We start from the raw sequence: 25,497 nt of genomic DNA on the forward strand, positions 1-25,497 counted from the left end.
TTTTCTAACTAATCTCCCGATAACAATCTTTTATAATTTAAAGCTCATCCGCCCTCGTCACCTGCTACTCAATAAGTATGCCTTATGAAAGTGACCTGGTCAATTTTCATGTATTTCTCATTTGTTGTTATTAAATTTGTAATCAGAACGTTGTCTGAGTACTTGGGTTTGGACAACATGTTAGCTATTGTTTGCAAGACACTAGAAGGTGTTCAAGCTCTTGAACAATATGAGAAAGATGGCTCCATTGACAGGAATACTGGCCTTCATGGAGTTGCACCAACAATTGGAAGGACAATGAAAGGCAGATTTCATGTTTTTTGCCTTCAAAACATGAGGTAAGTTTCATGTTCTCATTTTTCCTTCTGTTTAATACAGATATTGTGTCTTTGTCACATATGGATGCTTTCACACATTGCCAAATGTTCTGTTAATAAATCTCATCCTTATTTTTTCAGACCATTTGTTGGTGAATTTATTTCCGATGATCCACAGAAGAAGCTTGCATTATTGAATCCAAGGCTACCTAATGGGAAGCTCCCACCTGGATTTTTAGGTTTTGCTGTGAACATGATCAGCGTGGATGACATGCACTTATCTTGTGTCACTTTTGATGGTTATGGACTAAGGGAAACATTGTTTTTTAATTTATTTTCTCGCCTACAAGTATACAAAAGCAGGTCTGAAATGCTATGTGCTCAGCCTTTCATAACCGATGGTGCAGTTTCCTTGGATGGAGGGATGATCAAAGGTTGTGGTTTGTTTTGTCTTGGAGACAGGTTAGCTTCATGATTGTTGAATGCACAAATGGCTTTTTAATTCCGTGCAAGGGATTATGTTTATGTTTAGTTTCAGTATTTTAAAGTTTATTAGAATGTTAGGTTGTTTTACTTTATTGATCTTTATTTTGTAAAGATATTTCCGTAAATAGGATATTTGGGGTTTGTAATTGAATGCAATTGAATGATGAATGAAAAGATATAATTCTCATCCTGTTTTTCTCTCTTTCTTTTTTGGTCCCTCTCTCCTAATAATGATTTCTCCCTTCTCACTACTCTCAGCTACATCATTTGAGCAACAAAATTGAATGATCCCATTGGTCTATTCTATCAGTTAATTTGATTCCAACTCGTTGAAACCCATTTTGGCACCCTTCACCAACATCTATCAATTGGATCCCTCAATTTTATCATCACTTGCTCTTGTTCTCGGTTAATCCCCCTATTTCTTGCTGTTGCTCCAAAATGAGACTGCATTTACTCCTGAGATTATCGCCCGATGTCTCACATGCACATCTGCTTTTAATGATTTTCTCTTATTGAACCCTGCTTGATCTCCCCACCCGGTTTGATTGTGTTCTTTCTTCTCGTACGAGCTTTATGCATCCTTGCTTTGCATCCATTACCTTTGATTCCTCTATTGCAATCCACACGTGCATGAACATCATCATTCTGCTCATGCATTAGATTGCGTATTGTCACATGCCTTGACTCACTTTGCACCCATTTTTCCTACATGGTTATTTCAAGTAATTATTCCATTATTAGTAATATTAACCCACTCCTCGAAGTGCATCGGTTCATTTATCAAGGCATCTCCACAAATTAAAGAATTTGATTCTTGTTTTGAGATAATTTATGAAGATTATTATTGTGTTGACCACAGTTCTACATTTGAATTATTAGATACTGATGATAACTTGAATTTGATGCAAGTGAAATTGTACTTATGCTTGATTCCAAGTTTTCTATAGTTGATGGTTATGCACCTAATATAGAAGTAGAGTTTGCACATCTAACAAAGTTGTGGATGCTTTTAAGACAATTTGAATAGCACTGCAAGTTGATCTATATATACTAGGCAGTACAACTTCAGTCATCACTATCAAACTTTAATATTGAGTTTGTACATCCACTTACATCATGCATCTAATATTAGAGATAATTCTTTATAGTTTTCACATTTAATTATTTGCTACGTGTTATTTTGTTTATGTATATCTTCATTGTTTCTTTTGATGCTCTAGCAAATGTATATGAACTAGTTCCATTATCTCCTTCTCGATGTTCCCCAAATTTTCATCAAATTTTTGTGCTAGGAGTTCTTTTGAGCTAAATGGAGTTGATATAGCACAAGAGATCAAAATTAAGTTTAGTTTAATATTTTTGAATTTATTAGAATTGTAGATTACCTTTATGTATTTATTATATTGTAGATTACCTTTATTTATTTATTATAATTCTCTTGATAATCCTTATATTTAAGTTTTGACTCATATTATGTTAGACAAGATTATATTTGAATTCATTTGATTGATATTTTTTGTAAATCCTATTTTATCAGTTGCATTTCCGTGTTTTGTAAGGAATTCAGTTGAATGTTGAATCAAACATTGAATATTCCTCTTATCATCTTTATTCTCTTCCTTTCTCAGGTCTTCCTCTTCTAATATTTTATCTCTCTTCTTGCTACCTTTCATTACATCTCTTTTACTTGTAAATTCAAGGAATAACTTCAGGGTTTTACATAATTAATGCAAATATGCACTTTTAATTTCTAATAATAGAAATGATATATTTTCAATTTAATTTTGAAGAGTAATAGTATGTTAAATGATTGTAAAATAAATATTTTATAACAAATGAGATATTCAAGGCTATGGAAGTTATGTATAAATCAAACTCAAACTTATGATTGATGTAATGAATCATGGGAGTGGATAATCGAATATAAACATTAAATTTTTTCTCTTAATTTTGAGAATAAATTCGATTTCACGCTCAGGGATCTATTATGAAAATGAATTTTGTTATAAGATGATTACTATAAGAGTATTGAAAGAAAACAATTTATCTTCTTCATATGATTTTTATTGATTTGTAGAAGGCTAGTGATTGAAATTTATTTAATGTTTATCGAGTATGAAAGTATATCCAGTTTGTGCTGTAGTTGTTTATGATATGTGTATTGTATGAGTATTAAAAACAGTTATCGAACTACCAAAAAGTTTTCAATTAAAGTATGATTATATCAAGATTAGCATTTAGTCCATATTTTTTTATATTGGCTATAAATATTCTTAAAATGATATTCAAAGTCAGGTTACCTGGTGTGTGTGTTATTTTGCAAATAAGCTAGAGATATGTTGAAATGAGTGAATAGTTAGAATAATGAATAAACTTCATGGACTTGAAATTAAAAAAAAACAATGATATATATGAGATGCATTTTTAGTAGGTGTTATAACAATTATTGGTTAATATTATTAAAAGATAAGTTGATACTTAAATGATAGATTTAAGTGACATGATTCATGGATCTATTAGGAATGAAGATATAACTTCTAGAGTTAAACCTTTGCAAAAAAATATATTGTCTTAGATATATTGAGTATTGGGTAGTGAAGTGTCATTAATTATTAAATTAAAGATGATGTGAATGAGATTGTGATGGTTGTTTGGTAAAATTAGAAATTATGAATGTAGATTTTTGGGAGGAATAAACTCTCTAATTTTCTCATTAAACAAATAACAAATATATAGACAGCTTAGCTTGACCCTCATACAATTAGAGGGAAAATTAGATAAAAAAGGAAAAAAAATTACAAACACAATAGTAGATACTTAAGAGAATAATTTCTCTCCTTAAATGTAATAGTTGGCCTACGGTTTCATAAACTGGATATGCATATTAACACTATCTCTAGTTGAGTTGTATATGTCACTCATCCCAAACTTGTTGCTTAGATCACTGAAGTGGTGTCGAGGAAGTGCCTTGATAAGAATGCCATCAATCTGATATTGAGTTAGGATATAACTTGATTGAATAACCCCCCATTAACCATCTCAGAGGTGAAGTATTTGTTAATCTCTATATGTTTGGTTCAATCATAATGTACTAGATTCTTTGTAATACTGATAGCTGACTGACTGTTATTGAACATCTTAATAGTGCTTTGGTTCACCATGTGAAGTTCCATCAATATTTGCATAAGCCACATTACTTCACAAATTCCTAGGGCCAGAGCACAATACTTAGATTTTACACTGCTTCTTGCCAACACAGTTTGTTTGTTTACTTCTTCAAGTAATAAGGCTACCCCATACAAATGAACAATAGCCCATGGTAGATCTTATATCAGTCAATTCTCTTGCCCAACTAGCATCAGTGTAGATCTTAATGTCACTGTTCTCAGTCTTCTTGAAAATCAATTTACATCCTAGACTCATCTTTAGATACCTTAAAATTAAACGGAGTAAGGATCTATTTGGGGCAGCTGCAATTTATCCAACTTATCCAGATAAGCAGTTTATCATGTATCAGCAGTTGATCCAGATAAGTTAGCTGATTGTTTGGTTTGTACGTTTGGAAAACAGCTGATTTGCAGTTGTTTCTAGATAAATGATCATTCTGTCCCTGATCTGGATAAATGATCATTCTCCCTTATAGCTTTGTTGAGCTTTGTGCATTAGCATTTGCATTTGATATTAGTTTTTTGCTATAGTTTTTACTGGTCCATTGCTCGCTTAATTTAAGTTGTGATGCATTCATTCTCTGGTTTAAAACTTTTTGCTATAGCTTTTACATACTTTTAATGGCTTGCATTTGTTATTTTTTCTGTTCATGTTATTTCAGTTCTTAGTTCTATTTTTTAACTTTGCATGCTATTTCTAAAGTTCTTGTTATTTTCAAAAAGGTAAATAAAAAAAATGGTAGAACAGTGGAATAGGTCTCAATACTGATTACATATAAAAACAATATGGTGTAAAGAAATTAACAACAAATCATAAAAGTTACAAAACGAGCAAACCCTAAAAATTAGTGGGGAGAAACGAGACAATGAGAAAAAAGGCATACCAACAACCTCAGAAATCAATGGGGGAGAAACCTCTGCTCACTGGAGACAAATGACTAGCCCTAAAATTAACAAATTGTAAGAGAAAAAGGTTGCTGCGAGAAAAATAACTAGAAATCAGGGGATTCTACTCACCGAGAACAAACAGAAAGATCTGAAGATGACTTGCGGTGAACATGGAAGTTTCAGAGCTTTGTCACCGCAATCCTGTCGTTCCTAGGAAGGGTCATTGGCGAGGTTTTCCGGTAGGAAATGTGAGGGTAAGATCGAAACGACGAATTAGGGCAGAAGACCTGATCAGTAAATAGAAGAAAATTACAAGTGGATGGGATAAGGATAAAGAATCGGCTCACCGGCGCAAACATAACCTGAAGAAGATTCCGCTCACCGGAGCAATGAGACACACATATACCTTAGTAGATGGAGCGAAGTGGATGAGATGAGGAAGGTAGTGGGGCTGAGATACGAGAGTGGCGAGATCGAGGGCAGCGGGGTAAACAATTGCGAACGAATGCGGACAGCGGGGTCGATCCTGCGACCTTGCTTATTAAGAAATAAATTACTCCATTTTATAAAACATAGTCCAAACACACTATTCAAACGCTAGGGCGATGTTTTGAAAACGCCACCCGCAGTTATAAGCTGCCCCAAATGAGGCCTAAGTAATATTAGGTCATGTATGTGACAGTTAAAAAGTTTCTCCACAAGTCTTTGATGCCTCTCTTATTTAACTGGGGTGTCATCCTCTCCTTTTGTTACTCGTCGATTAGGGTGCATAGGAGTACTTGTTGATTTGCATCCCAAAGTTTTTGTCTCCTTTGATAGGTCAATGATATATTTTATTTGGGATATGATAATTCCTTCTTTGGGTTCCAAGATCTTTGATTTCAAACACAAAAGTTTTTTTTTTAAGTTCATTCAAGTTCTATCACGTCATTTTCTGTAAGAATAATATTTTTTACATATATAATAAGGATGACTATTATACCTTTTTGATTTGATTTCGCAAATAAAATGTGATCAACTTGACACTGATAATACCCATTGACAAGAATAATCTTGGTGAACCTTTCAAATCATGCTCGAGGAGATTGCTTCAACCCATACAATGATTCCTTTAGTTTGAATATCAGGTGATTACTTCTATTGTTCTTTAATCCTGGGGTTATCTCCATATACACTTCTTCCTCAAGATTCCTTTTAAGAAATGAATTTTTAATGTATAGCTGATGTAAAGGTCAGTCTTGATTTACAGTTAATGACAATAATACTCTTACTTTGTCGAGTAGCCACTGATGCAAATGACTTTTGATAGTCGATCTCATAAGACTGAGTGAACCCTTCTGCTACAAGTCTAGCCTTTAACCTTTCTATGCCCCTATCTACTTTGTATTTAACAATGAATACCCATTTTCACCCTACAATTCTTTTCTCAGATGGCAGAGTTGTTATGATTAATGTACCATTCTTTTCAAGGCAAAAATCTCTCTTCCATAACCTGTTTCCAAACAATAATGGATAAAGCCTCTTGGATTGAATTATGGACTTACACATTATCCAAGTTTTGAACAAAATATATGCAAGAGGATGATTATTTTCCATATATCACAAATTCTTCTATCAGTATATTATGTATTCTTGTATTTCTTCTTTCTCTTGGTTTTCATGATGTGTTAATTCAACTTTTATATGAATACTTGGGGCGTGATTTGCATTCCCGATTTTGCATATTGTCCCTTACATGCTCACTTGATTTTTTTTCTTTTTGGTGTACACACAGAGTTTTTGGTTCTTGGTGGGAGCTGTGAGAGGATTTAGTGGAGTAATATTTTCATTTTTAGGTTGATTTGTGATAGTGAGAACAAGAGTGGGTTTATCAAGGCTATAAGGGAGGTTAGTTTGAGGTCCTTGAATATTATATGAAATTTTATATTCTTTCCATGTCTCCCTATGAATGTTAGATTTGAGGTAATATAGGTAGTTTTCAAAAAGTGTGACATCCATGGAGTTGTAAAATTTAATGTTTTTAGAGAGTAGTATTTATACTTCCTTTTTTTTGAAGAGTAGCCCACAAAGAGACATTTGATTGGCTGAGTATCAAGTTTGATCTGATTAGGTTGATGTAGATGAACAAAAGTGACGTAACAAAAAATTTTTATTGGTAGGTTAAAGGTGAATGACCGAATATGTGGGTATGATTTTATGAGGGTGTTTAGAGATTTGTTACAGTTTAAGCATCCTATTTATGAGATAGATAGATGTGAGTATTTCATCACTCAGTTGGGTATCCTATTTATGAGATAGATAGATGTGAGTATTTCAAACCTCAAAAGTGTTTGGGTGCATTGTGAGTGAATTGATTAATTGGACCATTTCGAGGAGATATCTATTCTTTCTTTTTGTCATACCGTTTTGTTGAGGTGTATCAACATAATAGCTTATGTGAATGATGTTATTTCTGAACAGATAAGGGCCGATAGTGGAGTTATAGTAGTCTTTTGTATTATCAGTTTTGAGAATTTAAAATTTTCGATGAAATTGGGTGATGATCATGTTGTGAAATGGTTCAAATATGCTGACAGTTTCAGATTTTTTTCATGAGAAAGTCCAAGTGGTTTCAGTATGGTCATCAATGATGGTGATAAATCACCTAGTCCCATTTGTATTTTTTATTTTTGAGTGCCCCAGATATCACTATAACCATAAACAAGAGATGTGTTGGTTTGTATTTCAGTATTGGATATAATTGTCTAGTTTGTTTAGATATTTGATAAGTTTTATACTGATAGAACTAGAATTTTTATTGATAACAAAATATTGATATAGTTTTTCAATATAATAGAAATTAGAATGCCCAAGGTGAAAATGTTGTGACATGACTTGACTCTCATGAGAAACAGACACATATACAAGACTTGATTCAAAAGATTTTGAATGATGGGATGGTCTTTTTGAAGTGAGTCCTAGTTAGCAGATAGAGTCATGATATATATAAGCACTGTCAATCACCTTTTCCGAATCCATTACCTAAAATTCATACAAATCACAGTAGAATTTAGTAAGGCAATTCATGTTACGAGTGAGTTTACTGATAGATAGTAATTGCTGTGATATTTAGGAACATAAAAAACAGATTGAAGAATAAGATCCTTGTGAGTTTCACACTTTCTTTTCTTTCTACAGATGAGGAGATGTAGAGGAGTCATCTGTTGTTTTAACTTCTTGTTATTTGCAAGAATGGAAGGATTGAAATGCAGTGTTATCACCTTTCAAGTTGTTCGATGCTTCAGAGTCTACTATCCAGGGCTGATTCTTCCTGTTGAGAGCAACAAGAGCATATGGAAGACTGCCTTGAAGTGCTAGATGGCTAGTAGAAGGTTCAAAATATTGTCCCAAAATCCTTTGGAGAGCTTCCAATTGTTCCTTATTGAATGGACTATGTTCGTGAGGCTTGTCTTCCTTTAGTGTTTTGTTTGCCTGATTTTCCCCATAACCGTTGACTTTCTTGGGCTTCCAATCTGTTGGCTTTTTAGAAATTTTCATTTTTTTTAATGATCAAGTTTCTTGAAATGTTCACACCACGGTCTGTTCTTCTTTGATTTATTGTCCTAAAGTGATTTGTGAGTGCATAAACCCGAGTTGTTAACATTTGATGTAATGAAATTACTATGATCGTGAGTTTCTTTCTACTTTCTTCCCTTTGTATTTTAAAAAAGACTAAACGAATTGAGGGAAGAGGATTGGTTCCCTTTATTCTTCCTCTGACTTCATCTGATTCCTTCTTGATTCCTAAAAGGAAATTAATGGCTCTCTTATGTTCAACAATTATTTTATAAAGGGTAGAGTTTTGTGAACACCTCCATGTGTATATTCATACATATCTAATTGGAGGCAATATTTGGAGAGAGTGTTGACGTATTGAGTAACATTTAACTCACTCCGCCGTAGGCCATATAATTTAGTTTCAATGCCAAATAACTTAGAGGTGGTGTCAACACTTGAATATGCTTTCCTTGAGGCCTCCCATATTTCTTTTTCCATTTTATACAACAGGAAATTTTTTCCAATTTTCGTGGTCATGTAGTTGGCAAACCATGACATAATTGTGTTCTTCAATCCTCCAGCTCCGATGTTTAGGTTCAGTAATCTCTGGTGCATGATTCTTAGTGAGATGATCATCTTTTCCTTTATCACAGATGTACAAGAACACAAATTGAGACCATTGGAGGAAATTGTTACCATGTAGTTTGTGATTGATGATGCAGGAAGAGATTTCAGATTTTGTAGAACCAGAAGCAACTTTTGTAGAGAAACAAGCAGTTTTCCTGCCTTTTTTGGTCATCTTGAGAATTTGCTCTGAAAAGAGAGACTGACTGTCACCGACATATGATTTTTTCATAAGCGAGAAATTGTCTATCACCTACACAAGATTTTTGCTAGAGTGAGAAAATGTCTATTGCCGTCAGAGCCTCTCTAATTTCCACTCGAGATCAAACAAATTGGCTGCAAAGATCTCTGTGATTTCCCTTGGAAAGAGAAAATTGAATCCGAGGTCATGTGTTTTCCACTTGAGAGAGAAGATCAAACTTCAAGGTTTTTATGATTTCCACCGCAGATAGAAAATGGGTTTCTGATGCATCCTTAACCCACTCGCTCCAATGCACAGGTCTGGGTCGCAAAGCCTAAGCTGAGTTGCGAGTCTAGGCCGCAGAACCTCTGGACAAAGAAAATTCCACATGTTTTTGGGGCTGCTGCTCCTTGGAGGAAACCGCCGTATTTGCCTAGATGAAACCGTGTTGCTACCTGGAGGAGACCGTTGCTATTGCTTGGAGAAGACCGACGTTGCTGCCGAAGAAGTCCGACTACAAGAATGGAGAAATTCCAACAACTTTAGGGAAGATTATGACTGCGCGACGACTGTTGTAGAGGCCCAGACGGTTGAAAGAAAGCTAGGTGTTGTGTCTGTGCTCTGACACTAGATTTTTTGGAGGAATAAACTATAATTTTCTCGTTAATCAAATAATAATTATATATACAACTCGGCCTAAGCTTTATACAATTCGAGGGAAAATCAAATAATCATGATAAAAAGGGATAGAAATAAAAGCATGATACTAAATAATTAAGGGAGTAATTTTCCTTCTTAAATGTAATAGTGGACGCACTATTTTCTAAACTGGATATGCATATAAACAATAAATTAAGATTGGTTAAATTCAGAAGGCAGTTGGAGTAGCATTTATTGAGAATAAGATAATAAAAAATAGATTTCTAGTTTTTTTGAGAAGGTAAAATTTCGGCCATTAGATTAGCAGATAATTTGTGGTGATGAATTAGGAAGGATAAGGAACAGACATAAGTTAGGAAGTTCAAGGAAGTGTATAGGATTTGTTTCCGTGCTCTGACACTGTAGATTTTTTGGAGGAATAAACTCTCTAATTTTCTCATTAATCAAATAATAAATATATATATAGCTCGGCCTAACCTTTGTACAATTCGAGGGAAAATCAAATAATCATGATAAAAAGGGATAGGATAGAAATAAAAGCAACGATATTGAATAATTAAGGGAGAATAATTTTCCTTCTTAAATGTAATAGCGGACCTACGGTTTCCTAAACTGGATATGTATATGAACAATAAATTAATATTGGTTGAATTCAGAAGGTAGTTGGAGTAGCATTTATTGAAAATAAGGCCGTTAAAATAGACTTTTCGTTGTTTTTTTGATAAGAGTAAAAATTGAGCCCATTAGATTAGCAGGTAATTTGAGCTGATGGATTAGGAAGGATAAGGAACAGACATAAGTTAAAGAGTTCAAGGAAGGGTATAGGTTAAAAATATTTGTAAACCCAAGTGTAACAAGTGACAAGGATGGTTCATAAAGCCAAACCCACATGTTAAGACAAAGCCATTGATGATGATGAAAAGTTCCACCTATTTGTGGGCATATGTTTTGCATGTTGAACATGTCATAATTTTAATGTTCTAATAATGTGAAACGTATTGATGCTTACAAATGCAATTCATCTTTCATGGATGTCTGGATGTGTTAAATGAATGCCTTGATGTTTATGCATGGACACCCAAGCAGGCTTATGCATTAGTTTTCTGATAACTCAACAGATGTATGACTACAGATTCATGTGAGGTCCCTTAATTTTCACATATGACTCGAACAGAGATAAGCATGCATTATATTTGTGTTCTTAGGCATGTATAAGCATGCTTGAACGTGTGCATTGGTTTTTCTACGGAAGATACCCTTAGGTCCTTATGGATCATATGCAGCTTTCTATTGTTTCCATGGCTAATACTACTTAATTCATCTTAATGCAATAGTCTTTTTTATTTTTATATTGTATATGTAATTATTTCATGTAGCCAACCCCACTTAGTGGGATAAAGGTTTGTTGTTGTTGTTGTGTTTGTATTTCTTTCATTAGTTTTTTCATAAATTTTATTATTCGTTGTTAATTTAACTCTCAACTTTTTCTTCTTATATGGGCTTTTTACCATCAAGCATAGTTTTGTGCTATTGTCGGTAATGATTTAGGTTGTGACAAATAAAATTAGTACATCTATAAATTAAAAAAAAAATGCCCTTAGTTTTTTGGATTATTATGATTTTATTCACTAATTTATATGTGATAAGAATTAATGACTTTTAGGATGAATGTAAATTATTTTTGTTACTTTTGATAATTTAACAGTTAAAAATTTTTTAGTTTGGGTAGCTCTAAGTAAAATATGAAACCTGACTTTTATTTAAAATCTACCTTCTTAATCATCAATTGACATGCGTTCAGGCACCCTTTTTATGATTATTCAAATGTAATCTTTCTACTATTATTTAGACCTTGATTATTTATTATCTCTCTGGTGTGATTTTTTTTTATTTTGTTTTTGGGATTTGGTGTTCTTATTTCCTAGTGGTTGCGTGATATTTTTGATTTGGTTGTATAGATTTGGTGTTCTTCTTTCCCAGTGGAGATTGAGTGTGCTTGGTTTAGAAAAGAATATTTTGTTGCGCTTGATCTTCTTTGTGCACATGCGACTTCTCTGTGGCGAAGCAAATCCACACATTTCTGGTGAGTGTAGGTTCATGTTTTAGCCCAAATGCATTAATCTCACTGTCTTATTATGATGATTGTTCTCTTTATAATTTTTTATGTGTTCATTATAGTTGAACTTGAATGGCATTTATGCTAGAAATTAGGTTTATCAAAACATAAATGTAAATTATGATGAACATGTAGTATGTGATTGAAAATTTTGATGGCTTAAAGTGTTTGTGCTTTGAAATTTAAAACTCAAGATGTGCTTAATTCAACAAAAACTTGCAAAGGCACTTATGGAAATTTAAATGTGCTTAAAACTGAATGAAATGTTAAAGTAGAGATAAATGAAAATAGTTAACTTTATGCTTGACAGAAGAAGCTTTTGATGAAGCTCTTGGAGGAAATAACAGTGAAAAGGTTATTGCTTTAGCTGTAGGTTTTTTATGTGACTAAAAATATTTTAAACAAATTTTATCTGTAGTAGAGATTGTATTTGTTAAGCATGCTAGAAGGCACTCTTATTAAATCATATCCTAACGAGTCATATTGCATTTTTTAGGGATTTTAAGGTTATTAATGTGAAGGTTGATGATGAGGATCCTTGTATTTTTGTGCTTATTACCTTGTTTTATATTTATTTATATGATAGCATGTCATATAGTAGATATAACATTAGCATAGAGGATATTAAGGATTGTAAAGATGTGGATAATAAGCTTGAGGGTGTAGGAGATGAAAAACTACTTGAGGAGTTGTTCATCAGGTGATGTTTTGCAAGGTATCTTCCTCAAATCATGGTAGAAGTAAGCCTTTTGATAGTTATAAGACATTGATCTGCTTCTTAAAAAAAAAGGCAGAATGTAAAATTTAGAGTGGAAGGAATAATGTGTTATTTATAATGAAGATGTATTAGCATATTATATGTTTTTTTGTAGTTTGGTGTGTGCATTTATTTGCTACACCGTTTAAAATTTATGCAATTTGTGGTGCACTACATAAGTTTCACAAAATTGGTTGAGTGCACCTCATTTGTTTAATTTTTTTTTTCTTTACTTTTTTTTATATTTTGGATTGTTTGACCTAATCTAAAGCCGTAAGATGCAACCTTGTTACGCTCAACCCGCATCCTCTCATGCATGATGTTTTTTTCCCCTCTCATGACTACATCTCAGTCACCATTCCTAGCATTGTCGCTTGTTGTTTCTACTGTATAAGATGCAACCTCGTTACGATCAACCCGCATCCTCTCATGCATGACGTTTTTTTCCCCTCTCATGACTACATCTCAGTCAACCATTCCTAGCATTGTCGCTTGTTGTTTCTACTGTCACCAATGTTGCTTGATGCTTTTGCCACAGATGCTGCTTTCCTCCGCCCCTTACTACACAAGATTTTCTCACAAACACATAAGAAGGCTATCCCTAGTGCCATTGTCGCTGTTGCTACCTGCTTCCGCCACCACCATCACCATGTGCTGCTTTTGCCATCGCTTCTTACTATTGCTACCATCATTGTTGTTTTTGTTGCTTGCCTCTCTATGAAAAGTAGTCTTCTTCCATAAGGTTTTAAAGTTTCTACACCAAATATTTTTTATTTGATGATAGTTTTGAGCCATATTTTTTTGTTTCTTTGAATATTTATATGGTTTCAAATTTCTTTGATTCTAGGGTTTTATAAGACATAAATTCACTATTGGTCATAGAAAGGATTTTACAAGGAGAGAGTGTGAAACTAATTGTTGGAGGCAACGACAAGACGTGTTTATTTAAAATACAATTACTGTGAGAAGATAGTCAGAGGGGATATTACAAGGTTAAAATAATATATTTGTTGCTCACATAAAAATATTGCATCTTGTGCTAAAATACCATAATAAGTGAAAGAGGAACTCTAATCATATATGAATAAGTCGACACTGTTGACGCGTCTTGCACAGTGAAATCTTAAAATGCTTCTTGCCTTGATGTTGGCTCTTCTATAACAGTGAGCGTAGATCAACTCATCTCTTTCAAAATAGTAGCCTATAATGAATGAAAAATGGAGTTTCCTTGTACTCACTAATTGAAAAGTATCTTGCCTTGAACTAGCACAGTGTTAGGGACTTATCATTTTTGCAACCTATATTTAGTAGAGGTATAAGAAGTCTCCTAGAACACTATATGTTAAATGTGGAGGATGACATGCGTCATGGAGACAGGGCAGCTGCAACTCAAAAGATGTCTCTAGAACATGTCAGAGGCACACAACACATATGAATGGATAGTAGGAGATTTTTTATGAGAATAACATTCCATTCAAAATGGCACCATCCCCTTCTTACTTCAACAATAGGTGCTTATGGCTGAGGTTCAAAATCTCGTCCATGTATGATTTGAGGATATGGTGTTTAAGGAGCCGAGTAATATAGAGAAAGACTGAAGAGATTAAACTGACTTAAATTTAGATTAGAGTGATAATCATGTTTTATGGGTGGCCAGACATAAAAATTTAAATTTCGATTAATATTTGATAAATAATACTTATGACAATTTTTTTGAAACATTAATAAGTATTTGATTATGTGAAGGATGTAGTGTATATTTTTAGCCTCCTTGATGGAATGATAAAAGAGATTGAAGAGCATTTGTTGGTTCAGGTTGTGATTGATAATATTAGTATTTAGAGTTCTTGGGAATAAATTGATGGAGAAAAGAAAACACCTTATGTTGCACTCTATATAGAGCCGGTTTAGAAAAGCTTGATGGCTTGCCCTAGTATAAAAATATCTTGACTAAAGTAAAGAAGATTAATAAATTTATTTACAATCATTTTTTTAGTTGTCTTTGATGAATTATTTTTATAATAAAGAATTATTATATTCCGTCACAACAAGATTTGCTATAGCCGCTTTAACTTTGCAGAGCATGTTAGAAGCTAGATAATCATTGGAGGTGATATTCACTTTTATTCAATGGCTTAGCTATGCATGGGCAAATAAAGCTGACGGAAAATAAGTAAAAAATAATGATTTTAAATGAAAGTTTTTTTTGTCAAATATCACATGCAATAACTATAAAAACTATTGGTTTAAGTTTTAATGATGGTGGTTGCAGAGAAAAAGCTGGCTAGGGGTTTTATTTGTAATGCAATGGATGTGAACAGTGAGTTAATAGCCCATAATTTAGGAGAAGAAGCGGTCAGCTATAGAAAAATTTTAGATATCTTTGATGAGGAATTGGAGCTTCTGCCCCTTTGCTATTTGCATACTTGTGGATAATTCTTTAATTCTCAATGTCAATATGCTTATATTGAGTCTATTGATTCTGAACTTAAGTTGGGGTTATACCATTGTGTGGATAAATTGATTGTTGATTCAATTGAGAGGGCAATTGCTAATTTGAAACTAATTTTATTTGGGATTTAGGGAGGTTTTTTTAGGCTATAATAAATTGAAGGTTCTGTTGCAAAATATTTTTTATATGGTTTTTAATATTTAATGTGTTAATTAAAATAAGAAATGAATCCTAATTTCTAAAATTCTGAATCTTTACTTTACTATTTTTTAAGAATATAGTTGAATTGTGAGTCTAGTTTGGTGATGGTGCTGTGAAACTATAATATTTTTGCTGTTAAAGTACTAGGACTTACATGCTTGTCATTTGGATATGAGCACAATTGGGGCGTATATAATCAAGTTCATACAAAAAGAAAAAAAAAATTAATGATTTTAGTGATGAATTTCTTGATATATATAGTGTACAATAGGAAATTGAAGGATAGAAATTCAATGAAAAATTGTTTGAAGGATGATGAAGATCCCATACTATATGAAGATATGTCATCACATAAGTGGTTTGTAGATGACGGCATTGTGTGAGTTACAACAAGCTTTGAATGTTAATTTTTTTTGTTGGGACTAGAAAGAACTCTAATATGTCAAGCACAACACAACAAGAGATAAAAAGAAAAAGGTATCCATAAAAAAATAAATACATAAAATTGTTTTATATTTTAATTAATATTCTTAATTTTTTTATTGATTATTATTGAATAATAAAGATATAGATTGAGATTGAAGAAGAGGAAGAATGGGAGAACTTGGACTCAAGTGAAAAAGAAATATAGGTGTTGAGGGATTTTGACTATTTATTATATTATCATTTAAATTTGTTGATGTTAAGTGAGAGCAGTCTATTTCGCTAAATTTATATTATGTTTTGTTTTACTTTAATATTTTATGTTATTTTCATTTGATATTTTATGTTAGTTTTATCATTTGATGACTACATACTTTTATTTTGTGCAATTATTATATGATACTTTACTGCTTACACAATTTGATATTTGATATATGCACAATTTGTCACTTCTTATGTTAAGATGTTAATATCTCTTTTGTAATTATGAAGCAATATATTAATTTTTATCTTTATTATGAGTTTACAAAAGTTTTAAATTGTGATGCTTAGCCTCAAAATGTCCCAAGGCTTGTGCTTAGCCTCACAAATAAAAAATGTTTCAATACCAAATTGCATAATTTTAAACCTTGATATGAGATGCTCTTTTGGCAGCTATTAGATATAATTGTGTTGATTAGAAAATATATTTTTATGAGGAATAGCGTAGTTTACAAGACAATTGGTTCTAGCACTTGATGTTGAGGGTACATGATATTATATCTAATAAATTATTAGGGAGTCATCCATGTACCAAGTTCTTAGGAAATGTTGAAGACTTTAAAATCTTCTAGGGTGCATTGTTGTCATTAAAGATAAAGTTTGTAGACTTCATGCTATGTGGTGTGTCTTCAAAAAGATTTGCTTCAAATTCTTATCATTGTTGTTAGAACATTGTGATTTTAAGTAGAAAAAATGTTATCTTCTTAGATGTAGGCCAAGTTCTCGAACAAAAGAGAGTGCATGTTGTGATGAAGATACTGAGGATGTTTAGATGAATCAATCTTATATTTCATAGTCTATGCTATTGCTAGGTTGTTCCATTGTAGCTTTTAGAGCAAAGAACAGATGGTTTTTGGATTTGAAGATTTAGGAGCACGCGTTTTATGAATCGACAAATCTTAGTGTGCAACATTTTCTTTTGAGGTCACTTGGGAATGCTTAGTTCATGCATCTTTTCTGCTTGTTGAAGTGGCACAACGGTAAATCTTTTAAACCTTTGGGAACTTGAGCTTGATTTACAGAAGAGATATAATGAAACTTTGAATGTATTGCCTTAGTATTAAGAGAGATTTTTCTAAAATTTTGACCCAATATTATAGTCCATAACATAAATTTTAAAATATTTCAGGATAAATATTAATTATTTTTTATTTGGGATGAAATTAGTCTTTAAAGTTAATCATTTTGTTTTGTTTTGTTGGATATCTCCGGTCAAAATTTAAAACTGTTTTAATTTTGAAATCCACGTTCTTAAAACTCCTAAAATAAAAAACCAATAAGTAGTGTTGAGTATGAGTTGCGATTCTTAATGAGAAGAGTTAGTGAGAATTCATTGCGTCAATGGGTTCTGTCATGGGGTTTTGGTTTAGAGAAAAAGTTGGGTAAAAGAAATAATTAGGAGTAGGAAATAAGAAGAAAAAATATAATCAATAAAAGAACCTAAAGAAAAAAAAATGAAAGCCTTGATGGTGGAGAATTATTTCGACATGAAAAAATTTATATTACGTCCATGTACAAAAATTTAAACATACGTTACAAACTTCTCCTAAGATTTTCTCCAAGCACAATGTAGTTGCTATTAAATTTTTTGCCTCCATCTTTAGCAAGCACATTTGCTTGTTTTATGACTTCCTTCATAAGTAGTTGGGACTAGAAAATGATGCATGTTTGTTCTTCAAGCCTAAAGCTCTTTGAGCTTTTGCTTTTCTTAGTCTCAAATTTAATCACCATTATATTCCTCATTTGCATATAATAGCAATTTTTAAGAAACATTTAAAATTTTTACATAGTGCTTATTAAGAGGCAAGTGTGAATATAATGAAACAAAAACTAATACTGCAAGAGATCAAGAACCACAGAGGATAAACCAATATTTTTGTAGTTTGGCAACTATTTTCCTATTTTTACAATTGTTTAAAGTGATATCTGTTTCCTTTAGTTTTTTCCTTAATGTTGTTCTAATTTGACTCCTTTTTTCCAAGATTTTTTCTTCAACATGTCCTCATTTTTTATTACAAGTCTCCCTGCCACAAGGTGCTTCTAATTATATAGGAAGGAAAGTTTGTACTGATAGGTGCACTTTTGGCAAGTTTAGATTTATTTCGGTGTGTTACAGATTGTGGCTCAACTCTTTGGGGATTTGTGTGCTTAAGGTTCTTGTTTGGAAAGAAATCATAAAAGATCTATGATACATTGACATTTTTTTCGATATTAGGGGAGTCTAGTTATAGTTTTTATTTAGTAATTTATTTAGGTTAAGTGGTGAAACTTGAAATAGTTTATTTTAGGATAGCTATAAATTAGACTACTTTTTGGGATAAAATTAACTTTGCAAGATTTTAATAGTATTTATTGTTTTGGAAAGCTCCAGTTCAAAAGTAACTTTAAATTAAATTTGAAATCCATCTTCTTAATTGCTTATAAATAAGTGATAAGTAGAAATAGTTGAATATGAGCTTTAGGGTGCATATTAGGAGAGTCCGTGGGAATTCGTTGTGCTGATAGGGTTCTTCTATAATGGGCTTTTGGCTAAAGAGAAAAGGCCAGGTGAAATAAATAATTAAAGAGTAAGTCAAAAGATAGATAAGAGAAGAATTAATGAGTGAAAAGAAGAAAGAAAATTTATTTGATTATGAAGAAGTATCTTTTTTTTGGCAAGCATAATGGTACCATAAATATTGTTATAATTCCATTGGCAGGTGCGAACCAATATTTTTTAAGAGCATTAAAGTTAAGAATTTCTATTATTATTTAACATTTATTTAGATTTAATCTCAAAATAGTTCCTCGACTATTCTTTTGTCTCCATCTAACCCGTGAGTATTACAGTTCTCCATTTTATTTTCTTGACTAAATGAAGCTGATCCAAAATTGTCCCTCTTGTAAAATTTTTTATTCCAATTTGATCTTATTTTAGTTCCCCATTTATATGAAAGCTATTCCAATGTAGTCAATGGGGGATATTTTGGATCTATTTTATATAATTGATGGACTAAATTAGAGAAATATGATACTCTGATACTAAATTGACCTCATTCGAATAGTTGGGATACTATTTTGGAGTTTAACCATATTTTCTATGTTTATTATCAATCTTTTATGATTTTTTTTGTTTTGCTTAATTTGAGAATTAAGAGATTTGCGGTTTTTTCTTGTTTGGTGAGATTAAGGGTCCGTTTGGGGCAGCTTATAAGAGAGATTTGCGGTTTTTTCTTGTTTGGTGAGATTAAGTGTACTTGAGTTTGCAAATTAATGTTTTTGTGTGTCCTTTTTTTACATGTGCGTGCTTCCTAAAATTTCTATTGATTAGAGCTTTAGCATAGAAAGTTGGTTTTCTGGGAGTGATATTCTGTGGAGCTTTCCCTGCGGTCGGCCCGCGGACCACGTTTCAGGATAAGCAGCTTTTCCTGAATCGCACAAGCTGCCCCAAACGGACCGTAAGTGTACTTGAGTTTGCAGATTAATGTTTTTGTGTGTCCTTTTTTTACATGTGTGTGCTTCCTAAAATTTCTATTGATTAGAGCTTTAGCATAGAAAGTTGGTTTTCTGGGAGTGATATTCTGTGGAGCTTGATATAGAAAGTTATAATGTAACTGTGCATGTTTGTGGATACATATATATGATATAATATTATTTCTATGGATGTTTGAATACATATATGTGTATATATGTGTGAAAATGCACATACAGGTGTAAATACGATATATCTAGTTAATTTCGAGTTGGATCTAAATAATTTCAAGTTTATTTTATTTGAGTTGAAACAATTCCTTGAGTTGATTATAAGTGAAGCGATGTATTTCAGGTTTTGTACATAATTATCTGCTGTAAGTTTTTTATGTAAAAATATGCACTTATTATGTGCTATATAAAGCTAAGGTCGAGTTGACTATATGTAAACTAATGGATAAAATTTCAAGATGATTTACAAAGTGCACGACATAAAATTGGACAATTATAAAATATAGGTTTTCCTAAAATGGACATGTACAACTAGGTGTAGAAAAAAAGTTATTAGATGGCTACCTAAAGTAATGCTCATGGTTTATGAATGAGTTGACTTGAGATGTAGCATTGATATAACTTAAAAAAAATTTGCAAAGAATAAGTCGAGCATTCCTTGCTAGACTCAGTAGGAACATATGAAAAATGAAAATTCATAAATCGAACCCCAAGTAATTGGGATAAGGCTAATATTGATGATGATGAATTTTTGTATGGGATAGCATTTGTCTTATATTTCTGATTTACAATTTTGATAATTTTTTGGTTCTACTTATGATTTATGTAGCTCCGACACTTCTTAAAATGTGTCGTACCCATGTCAAATATTGACACTTGTTTGACATGCAACACATATCTGACGCTACAAAATATATTTCGGAATTTTTTTGAGGCTCGAACATGGTCAAGACACATCTCAACACCCCATCAGACATGAGCTTAACACAATTTTGAGAAAATAAGACACGTAAATTAGAAACTTATAACTATACGTATAGCTTTAATTATACATCGTAGTTGAAACTGTCCAATCTCTTGTCATGTTCAAGCTCTCTCTCTAACAATCTTCAAAATTGAGCATCGAATGTGCATTCAAATATTCGTTGAATCCCCGACATTTCTCTGAAACTACAAAATATTTGTCTACATTTTTTTCAGGCCCGAACACGTCTGAGACACACCTCAACATGGCATCAGCGCGAGCTTAACACGATTTCAAAAAAATATGACACAAGAACTAGAAAATTATAAAAATGCGTATAGTTTTAATTATACCTTATAGTCGAAACCCGAGACACACCTCAACATGGCATCAGCCCGAGCTTAACACGATTTCAAAAAAATAGGACACAAGAATTAGAAAATTATAAAAATGCGTATAGTTTTAATTATACCTTATAGTCGAAACCGCCCCATCTCTCGTCATGTTGAAGCTTCATCTAACATTCGTCAAAATCGAGCATCGAAAGTGCATCAAATATTCGTCAAAGCCAAGCATTTTTCAGACCCAGGCATGTCCACACACACCTGAACACCGCATCAAATATGAGGTTAACACTTTCGAAAAAAATGGACATGAAATTTAGAAAATTACAAATATGCATATAGTTTTAAATTATACCTCAATGTCGAAACCGTCCCATCTCTCATCATATTAAGGCTCCCTCTAGCATTCATCAACATCTAGCATCGAAGGTGCATCCAATCTTCCTTGAAGTCGAGAATAACGTTGAACATTTTTTCGTTATTTTATACAACAACTGACTTTACCAAGAATAACGTTGAACATTTTCTGCCACACTCAATAGTTTTGTATGGGACAGGCGCCTCTTGCCATGTATTTCCTTGTTTTACAGTTTTGATAAAATTCTGATATTATTTAGGAATGACGTTGAAATAAAATTCCCTATCGCTGATGCAAAACCGAGCATGCCTAAAGAAGTATCTGAAATTGAGCAGCAGATCAAGTTAATGGATTGGAAGAAGGAGATGCTCTCTTCTGATATACTGCGTGAAGAGTCATTATTAAACTCGGCAAAATGTTTGCTAAAAGCCAAGTCTGATGAATATAGGAAGCTCATCAACGAAGAACTGCTAATTAAGGGACGAAACTCATCCCCTAGGCCAATCAACACAGGTAACACATCATGTAAAAAAATGATTTTGTGCATTTTCATAGCTATTTCTACTTTGTTACAAACCTGACGTATAACATGCAATTCTTCATTATCACGAGTAGGGCTGTCAAAGCAGCTTGTTCACGAACATCTCATGTTCGGTTCGTTAAAAAACCCGTGTTCGATTCGTTTGCTAAGTTTACGAGCTGAACATGAACATTTTTTGTGCTCGATATATAAACAAGCCGAACACGAACAAAGATTTGTTCGTTCGTCTTCGGCTCGTTTTGACTCGAAATACTACTCATCAATTCAATGAAAATTATTAATAAAATATATTAAATTATATTTAAATGATGTTTTAGTATAAACAATAAGATTTAAATCTTGACCCAACCCTTAACATTCCATGGCTGTGTGATTAAGATTGTCAAAACGACTCTTTGTTCGTGAACAACTCATGTTCGGCTCGCTAAGCAAACGAGCCAAACACGAACACACTTTTTGTGTTTGAAATATAACACGAACAGTAATATTTTATAATGAGCCGAACACGCGCTGAGCCTGGGCTTTCTCGTGTTCCCTGAACCATATATTATCATTTGGAAATATGATTTAATGATTGATTTGCTGCTATTTTTTTGGGCAAATTGTAGGCTTTCTACTACACGACGACGCAAGACGACAGTAGGTCTATTTTCTTGGTATTGGAGTTTCAATGGTGCTCCTTTATTGGAAAACTTGAATGATTTCCTGTCATGCTGTTATAATCTCGCCAAAACGGGCTCACAATTTTGGAGTGAGTTCTGTGTAATGAGAGGTGCTGAAAATTCTGCTATTCTTTCTGCAATTTATCTGACAATATTTATAATTTTATTTAAAGAGTAGAGCTTCTTGTTAACCCTTGTAATCTCTTGTTGGAGAAATGTGATGGTTGTAATAGCCCCTTATTTGGCAGCATTATTGGGATTGAAAAATTAGTATCTTTTGTTCTTCGAGATAGTTTTGGCACAGCTTGCTCATGACATATGATGGTTTTTTGTTTTGTATGGAATCAAACGACATGGATTGGCCAATCACCAAAAGGCAGTTTTAGGCACAGCTTGCTCATGACATATGATGGCTTTTTGTATAGAATCAAACGACATGGATTGGCCAATCACCAAAAGGATGCATGATATGAAGCACTTTGTCTATTTAGAATCAATTCCGGGTACTAAAAGGAGTGGATGCTCTTCTACTATAAATAGGAGGTTAGGAAGCCTTCGTGGGTAGAATTGTCAAAAACAAATTTTTGCTTGTGAATAACTCATGTTCGGCTCGTTAAGTAGCTCAGCTCGAATCGTTCTTTAAGTGACCTGAAAAGAGATAAATTTTTAAAGCTCAAATTATAAACAAGTTAAATATGAATAATCCTTAGTTCGATAGTGTTTGGCTCAGTTTAGCTTCAAATAAGGAAATTATATATATTATTTATGTAATAATATATTGTATATTTATATCTAAGTTTAAATCACCATAGCGTCTTTTATTGCATGGGAATGTTGTTGGTTCGTATCCAATATCTTACATCTATTTTTCTAATTAATTTAAATGAACCAATTTTGAGCTGAACACGAACTTAGGTTTTCTAAATGGGAACTATTTTTAAAATATTTTGGAGAGCCAATGTTGCTAAATTTAAAGAATTATTACTTTGGAGTAACCTTTTGAGTTAGTAATTTTATGGATATTTTCTTGAGGGAGAGCTAGAGAAGGAGCTCGTGTTGGAACTTTTGGAGAGGAGTTTTGGGTAGAGCTTGTAAAGCTTTTTTTATAAAAAAGTGTTTGGAGTATTCCACCTACATTTTTAAGTTCTATTCAAACATCTTCTTTCCCATTGGAAGTATATAGAGGAGTAGGGAGAGTTGAGAAATTTGAGTTCTCTTGGAGGTTGAAACAACTCCTAAGAAATATGTGTCACCATCCCTCATAAATATTTTTCTCTTGCATGAAAGAACTTAGAGTGATGGAGAATGACCTCAAACTTCTTCTGAACACTTGGGAAGTTAATGAAAAGTCTAGAGTCAAAGTCTTGTAGTAGGAGAAAATAATTTTCATTTTATTGAAAGTTTGGTGAGGAATTTGAGGGATAATTGTAAAGAAGATATTCAACAAAGCAGCAAGGATTGAGATATCCTTTGGGGGAGGAATTTTCAGCACTTTGTAAAGGGAAAAAAATTAAGTATTGTGTATTCTTTTGTATTGTATTTTTTTGTAAACACAATTCTAGTAGATTTACTTTGTTTCAAAGATGTTTTGTCGTAATTTTTTCATGCTTTGTGAGTAGTTCTTCATACCTTTCCCATTGTGATAAATAAGTAGGTTGTGTGGGGATTTTAGAGTGCTTTTACTCTTTAATGTGATGATTTTCCTTTTGTATTTCATTCAATTATCATCTTGGCCAAATAATTTGTTAAAATCTGTTGTGAACCCATAATAACTCGAGAGAACTATGACATGAACAACTAGGAAGATTATGTTGAACTAGATTGTATGAAACAAAAGCAATCTATAAGAAAATGCATATGGATAGGAAAATAATCATTGATGGGTTCAAACTGGGGTTTAGAAAATTAAAACAAGTATAACCAAATTTCTTTATGTACTCAGGAGAGGGTAAATAAGAGAATCACTCATATTTGTCACTAGCCACAGTTACAATTTAATGTATTCATTTCCTGCACACTAATTATATCATTGCAAGGGAGGGTAGCTTCTATATCTTGATTTTCCCCAAATTCAAATATATTTAGTAGGATTTCTAGAGGAGTGGACCTTCAATAGTAGTTTGCTAGAATTTAGTAGGATCAATTAGAATAACCTAAACCCAACTTAACTTCTAAGCTAAGACCGATTTTAGTAGGCTAGAACTTTTCTTAAGTTAATTAAGTCACTCTCTATGGGATCGATATTCCGAACTAAAAATTTTAGATATTACTAATACAATATGTATACTTCCGTGAGACCTCTACACTTAGAATTAGGGTGTACCGAAGTGTTAGGCACTGCTGTAGGTCCTGGTCCGATCAGTCAGCTACCCATCAACCGATCAAACCATCCTTTATTGATTTACAAACAAGGGGTGAGGCCAATTGACCATCTTATATCACTCTTACCAATTTTGAGTCCGAGTGTGAGTACAAACCCAGTGTAGCATCTCAAAGAGGGGAGGTACCACATTGAGAGTGGAAAATCCTTCATTATCAATCTGATTAACCCACCACTGCTTCCCTCGTTAAGGAATTGAAAGGTTTCCCAAATTTCATGGGTTCCTTCGTAAGATAAGGAATCAAAGATGTGCCTAGCCCTTACGAGTGGTACGCCGTGATTTACATGAAGCTGGATTTTCATTCCGACTCATCGGTGGCAGTGGACTGCTATTTGATTATTGTTGAAGTCATCTAGTCCTGAGAGGTATTTGAGGAAACTTGACCATTCAAAACTTTATTAGTTGGTCGATTAATAACCTCTGATGTCCTAGGACGCTTCACACTATTATTCTATGGATCGTGACTGAGGAGAAAGGAAATGGTCTGACACCGAGGAGAAGGCAGAAGCCTCAGATGCTCTAGCGAAGGCAACAGGGAAGTGAGCAACAAATGAGAAGCTGTTAGAGGTGTTTGAGGCTGAGATACTTGATTGGTCAAAGATGTTGTCAGTTCTTTGGAAATAAAATTAAAACTTGAACAAAATGTTGATAATAAGAGTTTGTATACAGGCTTGCTCGACAACTCCAAATTGGCACTTCTATGGTGATTAGA

General features: G+C 32.9%; 1 protein-coding gene across 1 annotated transcript; it reads left to right on the forward strand.

The window, feature by feature from the left end:
- The first annotated feature begins 108 nt into the window (after positions 1 to 108).
- Positions 109 to 22,703, forward strand: LOC110031216 (protein DEFECTIVE IN MERISTEM SILENCING 3-like). The gene is made up of 4 exons (XM_020734306.1): positions 109 to 338; positions 459 to 779; positions 21,461 to 21,714; positions 22,351 to 22,703. The coding sequence occupies exons 1-4, from the start codon at positions 109 to 111 to the stop codon at positions 22,383 to 22,385; spliced, it is 840 nt and encodes a 279-aa protein (XP_020589965.1). The 3' UTR covers positions 22,386 to 22,703.
- The last annotated feature ends 2,794 nt before the right edge of the window (positions 22,704 to 25,497 follow it).

The sequence above is a fragment of the Phalaenopsis equestris genome, unplaced genomic scaffold, assembly GCF_001263595.1.
Source record: "Phalaenopsis equestris unplaced genomic scaffold, ASM126359v1 Scaffold000788, whole genome shotgun sequence".
NCBI classification, from domain to species: domain Eukaryota; kingdom Viridiplantae; phylum Streptophyta; class Magnoliopsida; order Asparagales; family Orchidaceae; genus Phalaenopsis; species Phalaenopsis equestris.